Source organism: Polyodon spathula, chromosome 18, assembly GCF_017654505.1.
Source record: "Polyodon spathula isolate WHYD16114869_AA chromosome 18, ASM1765450v1, whole genome shotgun sequence".
NCBI classification, from domain to species: Eukaryota; Metazoa; Chordata; class Actinopteri; order Acipenseriformes; family Polyodontidae; genus Polyodon; species Polyodon spathula.
In genome coordinates, this window is record NC_054551.1 from 22,323,512 (window position 1) to 22,336,797 (window position 13,286).

The window sequence follows — 13,286 nt, forward strand, 5'->3', positions numbered from 1 at the left end:
TTTCATCAGTCCAAAAACGTGAAGTTGTCAAGGTGACTGTGCCAACACAGGAAGTCAGAACCTCCCTTTTAAGAATCAACAGGTTCCGGTTTCCGCCTTTTAGAGCAACGGCCGTCCGCGGGAGTGAAGCGGCAAACTCAAAAAAGGAAAGTTGGAAAGAAAATATTAAAAATAAAGTAAACGGGATACTGTAAAGTCACCAACATTTCACCATCAATATCAGGAATATGAGCCTACCATGACAGAAACCCTTTTCAACCAGATTCTGCAGGCCCAAGTCAGGTGTAAAGACTGCGAAGATAGGTAAGAAAAAGTTATGAATAATCTGCATTGTCGTTCGGGGGCCAGACCTACATGTACTAGTAGTTGTAATAGATGTATTTTGAAAACGTTTAATTCGGGCACGGGCAATGGAAGTTGACAAGACAACTTAATATCTCCGTAAAAATATTCCAGATACTTTAAAATGCTGTAGAAATCCATGTTTTCCTGCATCTGTCTCTCACACACACATACTTGCATCTACTAGATAAGGACAGGCAGGGAGACTGGCAGACTGTATGACCTGGCTAGTATTAAAAGTTGTAATTGGTTGTTGAAGTAAAATATGCAGATCGTGTGCTTCGACAGACTAGGTATTATTAACTGATTACTTGGAAAGCAGATGCACGGATCAGTATATTTCAGTGTATACCACTGTCAGTAGCAATCATTCACCATTCCTAGCGTCTTAGTGTGTACAATTTTTTTCCAACAACCAGATGACTCTTATATCAACAAAGGGTTTTTATTAGCACAAGATATGCGTATCTTACAATGTATGTAGCCTAGATTTTGAACCTAAATGAAACTGAACTTGTGCACCACCCTTAAATATCTCGGGCTGTGGCTTGATTTAAAATGTTTGTTTTCATATGAATTGCAAAAGTCCCTAATGTTGCATGCATACTGTGATAATTTGTGCATGGTGCTATTGATATGTATAGAAATTTGAATTACATCACTATAAAAAGTGAATTTTCAGTTGATGATTTAGTTGGTTTTTCCAGTAAGACCTAGGTGGTATAAGTTTTAATGGGAAGGTATTTATGTAGCCTTCTGAAGTATTGTTATCTGAGGTTATACATTGCATAACCACATACAGCTGATGGGATAGAAGGGTAAGGATAGTGGCTTTCACTGCAATTTGACCAAGTAGCCTAATAAATTGGGTGCCACACATTTTTCAAAAACTACAATATATCTCTATATAATATATATAAAAAATATTTTGTTTTAAATGTCATTCATTTGTTATTGGTTCATTCTGTGTCAAATCAACCACATTTTGCATAAATGACACCATACATCTCAGATTTTTATAATAGTTAGATAATGATAAATTATGAACAAAAAAAACCTCTTAACTAAAAAATAGTTTTCAGAAGATATGGCAGGCCATAACTTGGGGCCCGGGGGGTTGTCATTTGTGTCTTCCAGAGGTTGTGAAAAAGCGACCTATAGTACTGTAAAAAGCCAGTGACTTTTGAAATATTCATGAAAGGGGTGAAACTTTTCCTATGTAAGTTATGCATTTCATGGCTAAATTGATTTCGAATGGTCATCAAGGAATCATTTTTTTTCGGCAGTCATGTTGTCCCACAAATGTGCAAAAATGAAGATGTGGCGTCAAGTTGGGTTTGACACACAAGTGGAGACTTAATAGGGGTCTGACTTTGTCCAGAATTTCCTGTTTCTGAGTTACTAAGGATTATCCCAAAAAAGCTTTTTTTTTGACAGGCAGAATTGCATTGTCAGGTCATAATCTGTTCCAATTATGGGAAAGAGCCATTTTGTAAATAAAAATCCTATTTACCAAGGTTCATGTACATCTGAGATGCCTGGTGACATGACTGGTTGTGTTCACACGGAATGACCCTGTTATTTTTTTATCATTATTTTTTCTGCAGGAGGGCCAATATTCGAGTCAGCATTGAACTTCAGTCCACATCAAATCCAGTCCACAAAAAAGTGAGTTTAATGCATGGCATTGAAGTTACAGCAGTGGTGTATTACAAGACATTCCAAGATCCATAAGCTTAATAGTTTTGATTAAGACTGTTTGCATTAATAAGAATCCTGGATGTCAATTGTTGGTCCTGCATACCTTTTTAGCAACAGCTGTCCTGAAGTCTAAAAAAAAAAAGCAGAAACTTTCAGATTTAAAAAAAAAAAAAAAAAAAAAAAAATAAATATATAAAAATATATATATATATATATATATATATATATATATATATATATATATATATATATATATATATATATATATATATATATATGCCTATTTTCTACCCCCCCTTGGATCTATATATATATATACTTATTGTATATGTGCAATTAAACCACGTAAATCATCTTAATATGTGCAACACAAAATGTAATTTAATAGTACTGTATTATTTCTAATTTGTATTCAGTTTGAACCTAAATGTATTTTGTTCAAGATCTGTGCAAGGAGAATATGGATAGCTTATGTAGTCAACATTTTTTTGTTTGATTTACAGGATTTGGTAGTGCGGATAACAGATGACATAGATCTGTATTTTCTTTACAAACTTGTTATATCAGAAGAGGATTTCCAAAGGTATGTTACTCTTTGACTGAAAGTATTGCAGTTTCTTTCAAATCTCTTATAAAAGTGTCAAGAGACTCTGCAAATCATGTTTTACATTTAATCAATTTACTATAAAATTGCGCAGTTCTGTTTTAAAAACATTAGAAATATTTCTCTAGAAAAAAAAAAAATTGTTTTAACTTCAAAATAATTAGTATTTGTCATTTAGTGCTTTTTTTTATATTTCTACAGCTTAAAGGTCCAACAGGGTCTCCTTGTAGACTTTTCAGCATTTCCACAAAAATTCATAGACCTCTTGCACCAATGTATCCAAGAGCAAGACAAAGACAACCCAAGGTGAGTGACTGAATCCAGTTTTGACAGCTGACAGACCACTTTCCTTGTTTTCTGACTATTTACTATTTACATTACTTTTTACTTTGCTTACATGCAATTAAAAAAAGTGCAACTAAACATAATACTAAAATTACAACACAGTGAAAATTGTATACATTTGCTAATCATCAGTATTGAAAACTGCAGGTTACATGTTACACTAAAATGTCATTCATGTCAGCTACATTCTTGCATAGTTCAGTTTTCTCTACATTATCAGCAAACAGACTTTGATTTTTTGTTTTAGGTTGTTTTGAATTGTAGTTAGATGACTCATCACTTTTTGTGCTAAATATGCATACAACCTGCAGCAACAGGAGGTTATGAATAATAAGCTCTATTACTGCACAAGAATCAATACAGAAAATGTACAATCAGATTGTCTTGCCCCAAACTGTTCTTGTTATACTGATAATGTTTTAAGGGAAACACTATAAAGCTGATATTATAAGGTGCAACCTTGTGGGGGCACTGCTCTTTTACATACAAAATATATTTAGAAACAAACTGTACTTTGAGTTATTAATTTGCCTTTCAACATTTCATGTACTGTTACAACTTTATATTATAATAGTTTTTGTTTAAATTTATTTTCTTTTAAGTTTTGCAGAATATTACATTTCTCTAATCTGTTTTTCATAATGTATTTGAGAATGTTTGTATTATAAGATTGCATATATGTTATTAAAAAATGTAATACAAATAAAGTATATCATTTCTGTTTGTCTTGTACATTAGGTTTCTACTGCAGTTCCTTTCATCAACACCAGTATTAGACCACACTCCTGCCCATTTAAACATAGTAGAGACAAATGCCTTCAAACACCTTACACACCTTTCCCTCAAACTCCTACACGGTACAGATGTGGAAATAAAGAAGTATTTGGCAATCTGTTTAGCATGTGTAAAGGTAAGTCATTATTTTCATTGCAGTTTTCCTGTAATATATTTTTGGAGCATCCTTAAGTGGCACTGCCTTTCAGTAAAGAAAGATCATTAAGTATAACGTTTCCTTATGGCAATAGGATGAAAGATTGTTGTTGGAACAGAAGCTTCAGAAAACAGAGGAAGATCTCTCCAGGCAGTTAAGCTGCACACAACAGGTAAAGATTTCTCTGTAAAGGGGTTGAATATTGAATCTACTGTATATTATCAATATGACTATTTAGTATTTTGCATTCATGCAGAAATAGCCACTATACAAGCAATCATGATATGCTGCTGAAAAAAAACACATCCCAAATCCATTTGAAAGATGCTACCTGCTTTGTATTTTATCTCTCAATGCTGCTGTTTTTAATCTTGATGATGCAACCCTTTGAGTTAATTGAGGCTCAAAGTAAACATAAACATGTAGCATTTATTATGTTGCCTAAACTGAATAACACAGACCTGTAGAGATGGGTCTTAGGGGAGAAATAGTTTGTTTAAATTATGAAGTTTGAGGTTTTTTGGGGCCATTGTAATCTTCCATGTGGGCAGAATTAAACCCCATATGTTGTTTTCTTTCTAATAAGAGATGAGTGTATTTGTACTTTCATAATGCCTATTTAATTGGATAAATGTGTTTTTTTCCCAAATCAATGAATAGACTCTGTCAGAAAAGAGCAGAGAACTTGACAGATTGAGATCTGAATGGACATCCCAAACTACTGCCCTGTCAAACAAGCATTCTCAGGAGCTAACTTCAGAGAGGGAAAGGGCACTTGAGGTATAGTTGAAATGAACCCTTGAGCTATGTTGTCACTATACAGGTGCGTAGTTAAGATGTAAACTAGTAGGAAGCATTGCAGAGGTAGCAGGAGTGTCTGCCAATCAAAGTTTGTAAATTACCATGAAAAGTAGTTGTGATTTTATTAACATATTTTGCCTGCTCCAGACTTTTACTGTCTCACATGGCTAGCAGTAATGGTGTTGTCTTTCTTGTAAACCGTTTATGTTGCTTTCCTTTTGAGGGCCAAACTTCAATCCTATATATTTTCCTTTAAAAACAAAAAAAAATATTCTTGGGTGTGTTACACCTTATTTGTGTTCAAACAAGTAATGTAACAATGTAACACAATCCAAAAAAATATGTATAAAGCCATCTACAGTTAAGCAGGTAGTTAATACTGCTTGTAATCTATAAAGATATGCTAAAGTAATATAACTTTATTAACTCTATTTACTGTATAATATTACATTAATAAATACTAGGTATGAGAAATTAGAAATCAGATCCCAGAAATCACTTTTCCTTAATGTTTATTAAATATATTGGCAATAATAAAGCATGTCTTCTGTTTACAGGTCCAGACAAAATATCAGCAGCAGTCTGAGCAGCAGCGGAGAGAGTTGGAAAGTCTGCATCAGAAAAACATAGAGCTAATACAGACCAGACTAGTCGAGCTGGAGACATGCAACAAAGAACTGACAGAACGGAAATACAAATCCGAATCAATCATCCGGGAGCATGCGGCTAAACTTGTGGGCCTTGAAGATGTAAGGGCATTGTTGTGTTTCATTGGCCAATATAGGATTGCAAAATCTTACATAATGCAAATGTGTTTTCATTTTAACTGTGTATTTGTCAGTAATGGGCTGGACTTGCACATTATTACTTACACAAGAATGAAATGGCTAAATCAGATATGTTTGTGTTAAATGTTAGAGGCTTTCAATTTATAAACATGGCAGGCTTTGCACACTTAGTTGCAGTGTGAGGTTCCCCACATTGTCGTTCAGGCAGACCCTGGAGGCATTGCCCTCGCGGGGCAAGGGAACAGTTCACTTCAAAGTTAGAATTGGCCTTCAGACATGACATGCTTATGCATTACCCACTGTGCCACCAAGCTGTTTTTTTTTTTCTGTGAAAGCAAATGTATACATATTTCTAGATGTTTGCTTTTTACAGTTTTATTTTATAGTAGATACTATAAATTCATGATTTCAGTAGAGTACCACAATATTTTCTGTTTTACCTAGAACGAAGATGCAGTACCTCAGAACTAATGGGGTCCTCCATCTTTAAGAACATTTTATTGCAAAGGCAGACATGAATAAAACAACTATAACTATGAGACAACTTGGTTGTTGGAAAGAGCTGTTAATTATTTTGTATTCTTGTGAGTGTTGTGCTGTTACAATGATTGTATTCATATCTGAATGTTTGTCTGTGCCTGAATCTCTTGGCTACTTATTCTTTAATTTTAACATTTAATATTGCACTACTCAGTCTTCTTCATACATTATGTTCTGTTCCCTTTCGATAGTTTACCTGATTTTGTTACTATTTATTTTAGGAGTTGCACAGAGCAAAGCAAGAGGTCCTGTCACTGCGCCGGGAAAACTCCACCCTGGATGTGGAATGCCATGAAAAGGAAAAGCACATCAATCAGCTGCAAACTCGAGTGGCTGTGCTAGAGCAAGAGATCAAAGACAAAGATCAGCTGGTGATCAGATCAAAAGAAGTATTGGATGCCACTCAGGAACAAAAGGTAGCTGAACAGCTTTGCAAGATGATAATTGAGGGAACAAATAGTACATAGACGAGGGCTATGTGAGAGTAGTACATGAATAGCAATGATTTGGCCATGGATATCAATGCATAATAATAATAATAATAATAATAATCTTTTTATTTTTATATCACAATTCATACAGCACATCTCAAAGGGCTTTACAGTTTAAAACAATACAAACTGATATTAAAAGTGGACACGAAGCAGGTTACACATTGAAACAAGGACACACAACAAGTTTAGCCCAGAAACAGAGGACACACAGCACCAGTACTATACAACACATAAATAGCCATCTCTACACTGACTCAAATGCCATTTTAAAAAAATGTGTTTTTAGTTGCTTTTTAAAAATATCAACAGTATTTGAATCTTTTATTTTCTTTAGGAGTGCATTCCAGAGCTTGGGTGCATAGCAACTGAAGGCCCTAATTCCCATAGATCGAAGCCTAGATTTTGGCACTGTTAAGAGCCCAGCATCTGCAGATCTCAGGTTTCGCACAGGAGAATTTACAGTTAACAAATCAGAGATATAGCTAGGAGCCAGACCATTCAAGGCGTTATATGTTAACAGTAGTAATTTAAATTCAATCCTGAACTTAACAGGAAGCCAATGCAGAGATGCCAGGACAGATGTAATGTGTACAAAAGATTTAGAACTTGTTAGGACTCAAGCAGCCGAGTTCTGAACAAATTGTAGCATATTAACTTTATTAATAAGATTATTTGTTGGATGATCCAGTATGTTAATCCTCACAAGCATAGCTGTGTAAAATATGGGGCAGATTATGCAAAACCATGTATTCCAATGTATATATAGTGCATGTGTATAACATGAATTATGAGGCTGACTTGAACCCCTTATGATGTGGATTTAGCCATCATAGAAAGTATTTATTATGTTTACAAATATAAAAACACCAGTTTTGTGGCTAACGTTTAAAGGACTGTTGGATGTAGCACCATTAATTATCTTTACAGGTTTGGAATGAAAGTTGCAGTGGTTTGTTTAAAATATAATTGTTTTGGGATTTTCAGCTGACTATCGAAGAAAATGCAGAGAGAAGACAACTTCATATTGGAAAACTTGAGACAACAGTTCAGTCTTTATCGGAGGAGTTGATTAAGGTATGGTAAAGAAGGCAGAGTGGAATTTATTGTTGTGTTTCTATAGTTTGTAATAGAAACAAATGGGAAATTCTGGTTATCCTTTGAGAATTATATATATATATATATATATATATATATATATATATATATTATATTTTATATTATTTATTGTTTTTATTTTTTATTTTTTTTTGTACCTCAGGCAAATGAAATTATTAAAAAACTACAAGGAGGTGTGAAAACTCTGGCAGGAAAACTAAAACTAAAGAATACGGTTACCATTCAGCAAGAAAAACTGTTATCTGAGAAAGAAGAAAAATTGAAGAAGGAACAGAAAGAGTTGCATGATGTTCAGCAGGCTCTTCGACTGAAAGAGGAGGTGGTGAGGGACAATGTGTGAGATGTGCCGTCATCTCGCTCACTTCTGAGGATCTTACCCATTTCTTAGTCTTTCATAGAAAAAATGCTTGTAACTGATTCTTTTCTTTTCACTTGTAGGCATCAAAACTGCAAGAGCAACTGGAAGCTACTGTTCAAAAATTAGAGGAAAGCAAGCAGCTGCTTAAAACTAATGAAAATGGTTTGTAGTTCCAGTTTATAAAGTAGCATTTTGTGACTCAGACATTATAGAACAATTGTGTGCAGAAAAAAATCATCTACCAAATTCTACCACAGGAGAAAGCTCATCTTGGTCTTTGTGGCCTTCTTCCCCAAACAAAAAGCTATTAACTTGATAAGAGGTATGTCAGGGCCAAATTTACATAACTTTTGTTCAAAACTGGCCCTCTGGTACAAGTAACTACATTTTCTACAAGTATAGGTAAATAAAGCAGGGGCTGTTTTTACTGATTGATTGATTTGATTTGATTCTTTACCCTAGCATTCAAATTGGTGCTACATGGGTTGTAAATTACTTTGTGGAAAAACTCAATTATTTGTTTTTTCTTTTCAGTGATCACATGGCTTAACAAACAACTTAATGAAAACCAGGTGACGAGGAAGCAAGAAACATTAGGAATGTTTGAAACGCCGCCTGGTATTTCTTCTAATGGAGGTTTCAGAACTGGAACTTTAGCTCAGAATATGGTGGTAAGACGGACATTATTAGTAACCCCAAATTCTTCGATATTTGGGCAGTTCCAGTACTAGAAAGATTTCGGGGATTTTAAGATGCTGCTACTGCTTCCCATTTTAGCCTATTGATTAGTTGATTCATATTATCTTTTATGGTTGATCAATAGCTCATTACATAAAATAGATTATAAGTACAGTAAAACCAGTCTAATCCAGCCCTTCTATGAACAGTCATTCTGTATAATTGACTTCATCAGTCTCTATTGAAATTAATGATATGATACCATCTACAATATACGCTATTTATTCTATATGGTACATTTACTGTAAAATCCATGTTCACATAATGAAACAAGTTAAATAAAAGTTGTACTTTTGAGTACAGTATTACCTCAAATCCGGCACAATTTTCCGGTCCCAAAAGATGCTGAATCAAACCAGTTTTACTGTAGTAATTGTTTTGGTTCTGCTGATTAGCATTCTTCAACCATGCCACTTAGAGTTTTCTTTTAGCTACATTTTGTAATCATGTATTTTTCAGCAGTATTAATTGCCAAGGATACTCAGTCATACCTTTTATATGATGAGAGTTCAAATTGTTGTATTTTTAATGAAGTGGAAACTAATTAAAAAAATGAAATACTGAATGAAAATTAATCAGTTTTCCTTTTTTAAAGCTTCTTTTTGATAAACATCTTCCTTGTGTTCCTCCCTTTCTCTCTTCTTTCCAGTTTGAAAATCGACCCCTTCACTCTGCCTCGGGAACAAACTGTCCTGTTACCTCTACTTTAAATTCAAAGCATTCCTTCTTCCCACAGTCCTTTGCTGTTAGCACTGGCAGCCGTCCATCCTTAGCACTCCACAATCAGGGCTATGGACCAAAGGCAGGCATATTTTGTCATATACTGTACTAACCAATTGTAGCCTATTTTTAGTACTAAATTTAAATGTATTAGACATATTTTTAGTGCAATTCTATAAAATAATTTTCATCAATTGAAGCCCTCCATGCAAGAATTAAGCACGGCTTTTGAAACCAACATGCATTTTCTGACTGGCAATGATCATACAATTAGTTAATAGGTGTTTTTGATGAATACTGCAGGAAACCTTTTTTTGTGTAGGCATTTAAACTTCAGTTCTTTGCCTCACTTGTTAAGTCGTGGTGACCTGCACTTGCACTAATGGCTTTTTCATGGCATGCTCTTTGTATCCTTTCTCTGCACCAGTGTTAACAGATCATTTTTTACCACATAGGTCCAGTTTAATCCTCTGATGTCTAAACCCAGTGTGTCTCCTGTCGACATGAAACCAGGGGCTCCTACAGTACAAAATGCACATGCCTTCTCAAATAAAGAAAAGTATGTATACTGTAGAGGTGTGTTTAATGTTTAGAATTTGTGATACAACACGCGTTGTATGTGCGTGTAAATGGGAATTTAGTTGTGTAGATGCTTTATGTATAAGGTTGTGTGAGTTTGTGCGCAATGTACTTTTTTTTTTTTTTTTTTTAAGCAATTTAAGTGTAGTCTTAAACACATTACACTGTATTAAAAATATATTTGAGGGCTGATGGATTTTATGATTTGGTAATAAGTGTTCCAAATATGTTAATGTGTTTATTATTAATGTTAAAAATTTTAAAAGCGCTGATGTGAAATAACCAGGGATCCTAGTTTTCCAAGATAAAAAAAGTAAATAGAAATCTGTGTTCTTCCACAATTAAAATAAAATGGTAAAATTGACTCCCCCATTTCATATAAGATACCCAAACAGTACTATTGAATAACAGTTAACACAGGAAGTATTTATTGGTACACTTCTAAATTCTAAGGTAGTTACACTTCACTAGTGCCATCAATCAGTAATATAAATAGACTTACCATTTTACTTTTAAACATTACAAATACTTCTGTGTAGTTATATTAAAAGCAAAAAATTGTATTTCTATTAGTTTGTCTCCGATGATGCCAAACTCATTGACCCAGTCTTTAGGGGTGACTTTTATTGTTTTTGGCATCTTTAAGCAGCTTGTTCAGTAGTAACAATGCACTGGATACTGAGGTAAACTGTAGCTTATATTTCAACATGAATGTGACAGTGCACATCGTTCAACCTTGACCTTCTGTACACCAGAAGCAGTTTTATTGAACAAGTATGTTTACGTAAATGTAAAGCAAATTTTTCTGTGTTGATGATTATATATGATAAGTGCATTGATTTGGTTATCAAACAAACCAAAAAAGCCTTGCATGTTTTTTTGCCATGCCCCAAGTGAAAACAAAAAATTCTCAGTGTCAAAAAGCTGTGTTTTTCCACAGGAAACGGATTCCTAGGATCCCTGGTAATAATACAAGTTTTCTTTTTCTCTCTCTGAATAAAGACTACATCTATTTCATGATGATGTGCATTTCTTTTCAGTGGTGAACCTTTTGGTCTGGAATCGAAGTATTTTCAAAAACGCGAGGACAGCATTCCTCTGCGTGGAATTGTACCAAACAAAGGTATGTGTACAATAAATGATGGGAGTCAAGACAAATGAGTTAAGGGCTGTTTGCAACCTTCAAAGGGCTGCATTGTCTGAAACACTAAAACATTGTTCATGAGGGTGAGCTGCTACAAGACTCCTTGTACAGTGAAAAATCTAAAAGTTGATTTACAGTCTTTAATGTAGAGTTTTTTAGACTTTCTGTTTTATAGAAATGTGGTTAAATGTTTTACTTCCCTCTTGTTTGTTTCTTCAAATGTGTCCTAAAATACTACAGCTGCAATACCTGATGTACAGTATGAGATTTGTGAGATAATGTTTGTATTCCCCCTCCCTCCCTCCCTCCCCGCTCTCCCTTGATTTCCAGAACTCCAAGTGGGTGCTGCACATCCATCTTCTAAACCAGGACCCTATTCTGCAGCATCTGCCTACTTCCCTGGACAATAGCCAGGAATATTAAATGTTGCACTCAGTACTTCGAACCCTCACCTGAACTTACTCTACATTTTACAGAAAGCAACTGTATAGTAAACTGAAGAATGTGAGGTTTTAGTTCCCTTTTCAGTAATTTTAAAGCAAATGTAAAAAGTGATCCATATGCACTAAGGAATATTTGGGACATATATGGGACTGTTTCAAAGTTACATCTGAGTAGTTAACGGTAGATCCTGAATCTGATTATTCAAAAATGTAAACATAACTAGTCCTAGACAAGTTCTTCATAAATTCATACCACAAAGATATTAAAATAAGTGGAAATTGAATTTAAATGCTTGGATTTAAAAATCAAACTCTTCCAAATGTATATAAAAAGGAAAGAAAAAAAATGAATGTCAAAGTTAGTACTGTAACTGGTTTAAATTTACAAAACCGTAACAGGTGTAAAAACAATAGTTTACTCATTTGTGGTTTGGAAAGCAAATTATTACTCTACCTCTCTTGGACAACCTTTTTTAAAAAATCATTGATTTATTTAAAAAATTGTTTTGCTGTGTACAAATTGTAAAGTTTTATTTTCAATCATGAGTGCTGTTTCAAAAACATTAACTAGTAATGTTTTATAGAAAAATTGCAATGTATATATTTTCTTTCAGAGATTTATGTGATGTTTAATTAAAGCAATGTTTAAGTCTGCATGATTTTGAAGTTTAATTTATTGCAGTACTACATTTTTTTATAGATGAAAGGTTAAACTTCACAATGTTTATGGGTAATTGTACCTTATAGCTAGTAGACCATACTGTTTTAATGAATATTTGCAATTGTAAAAGTCTTCATGAGATGGGTATTAATCATAAGAACAGAAGAAAAGTTTGAGAACACATCAAGGCTCGTCCTTAGTGAACCAGTGGAGACGAGATGAGGTTGTCCAAGACCTGCGAAACCAGCTGTAAGTGTTTCATAAGTCACCATCTCAAAGTGATGGCCAAGCCATGCTGGAGAACAAACTTTTCCTCAGCTTCTTTGAAGAAAGGCTACACAGTCTTCAGAAAGGTTTTGTCATGTTGAATCAATCTGTATCCTACTTACAGTGCTCAGATTTCTGTTTGTTTCATGGGTCAGGTGGCGATGTCAGAAAAGCAAATGAAAAAACCTTGCAATTTGAAATACATGTCTAGCTGTCAGCAATTCACATAAAACAAGTCACACACAGTACAATAAAATATGTCACTTTATTGAACTTAACCTTTTTAATATTTACAACTTTTAGGACTTTGTCAACTGCTTCAGTTTGAAGTTGAAAATAAAACATGGCAGTAAAACAATATAACAACGACAGAACATGATGAAAAGCTGTATAAGCGTACAGTATTTTACACTAATCATATCTTACACAAAATCATATTCAAATATAACAAGAGAACTCAAATATACAATTTCAGAGAAATTAAAAGCTGTTGTATCTTTTCATATATGTGATCGGTTATTTGGTAGATTAGCATCTGTTTTTATGTGTGACAATCAGAACACTGGAGAAGGCCACTATAAAAACAAAAATCTTACACTTCAAGGCTATAGATTTTGTTTGATAAGACAAGTTTGAGGTCCATTACAAGTCAGTATGTGGTTATGTTTAAAGGCAGAGTTGCACAACATTAAAACTTTCTAGTTCATAAACTTG

General features: G+C 34.0%; 1 protein-coding gene across 3 annotated transcripts; it reads left to right on the forward strand.

Moving 5' to 3' along the window:
• The first annotated feature begins 85 nt into the window (after positions 1-85).
• On the forward strand, positions 86-12,227 carry LOC121330562 (spindle assembly abnormal protein 6 homolog). Of its 3 annotated transcripts, none has more exons than XM_041277169.1 (17): positions 86-303; positions 1,950-2,010; positions 2,547-2,626; positions 2,849-2,953; positions 3,731-3,902; positions 4,018-4,095; positions 4,584-4,703; positions 5,282-5,473; positions 6,274-6,468; positions 7,531-7,620; positions 7,805-7,984; positions 8,101-8,182; positions 8,555-8,691; positions 9,495-9,560; positions 9,934-10,037; positions 11,098-11,180; positions 11,532-12,227. In XM_041277169.1, the coding sequence occupies exons 1-17, from the start codon at positions 239-241 to the stop codon at positions 11,609-11,611; spliced, it is 1,890 nt and encodes a 629-aa protein (XP_041133103.1). In that variant the 5' UTR covers positions 86-238; the 3' UTR covers positions 11,612-12,227. The 3 variants fall into 3 exon arrangements, with proteins under 3 accessions (XP_041133103.1, XP_041133101.1, XP_041133104.1); XM_041277167.1 differs by having other exon boundaries at positions 9,408-9,560; positions 11,532-12,224; XM_041277170.1 differs by lacking the exon at positions 9,495-9,560.
• The last annotated feature ends 1,059 nt before the right edge of the window (positions 12,228-13,286 follow it).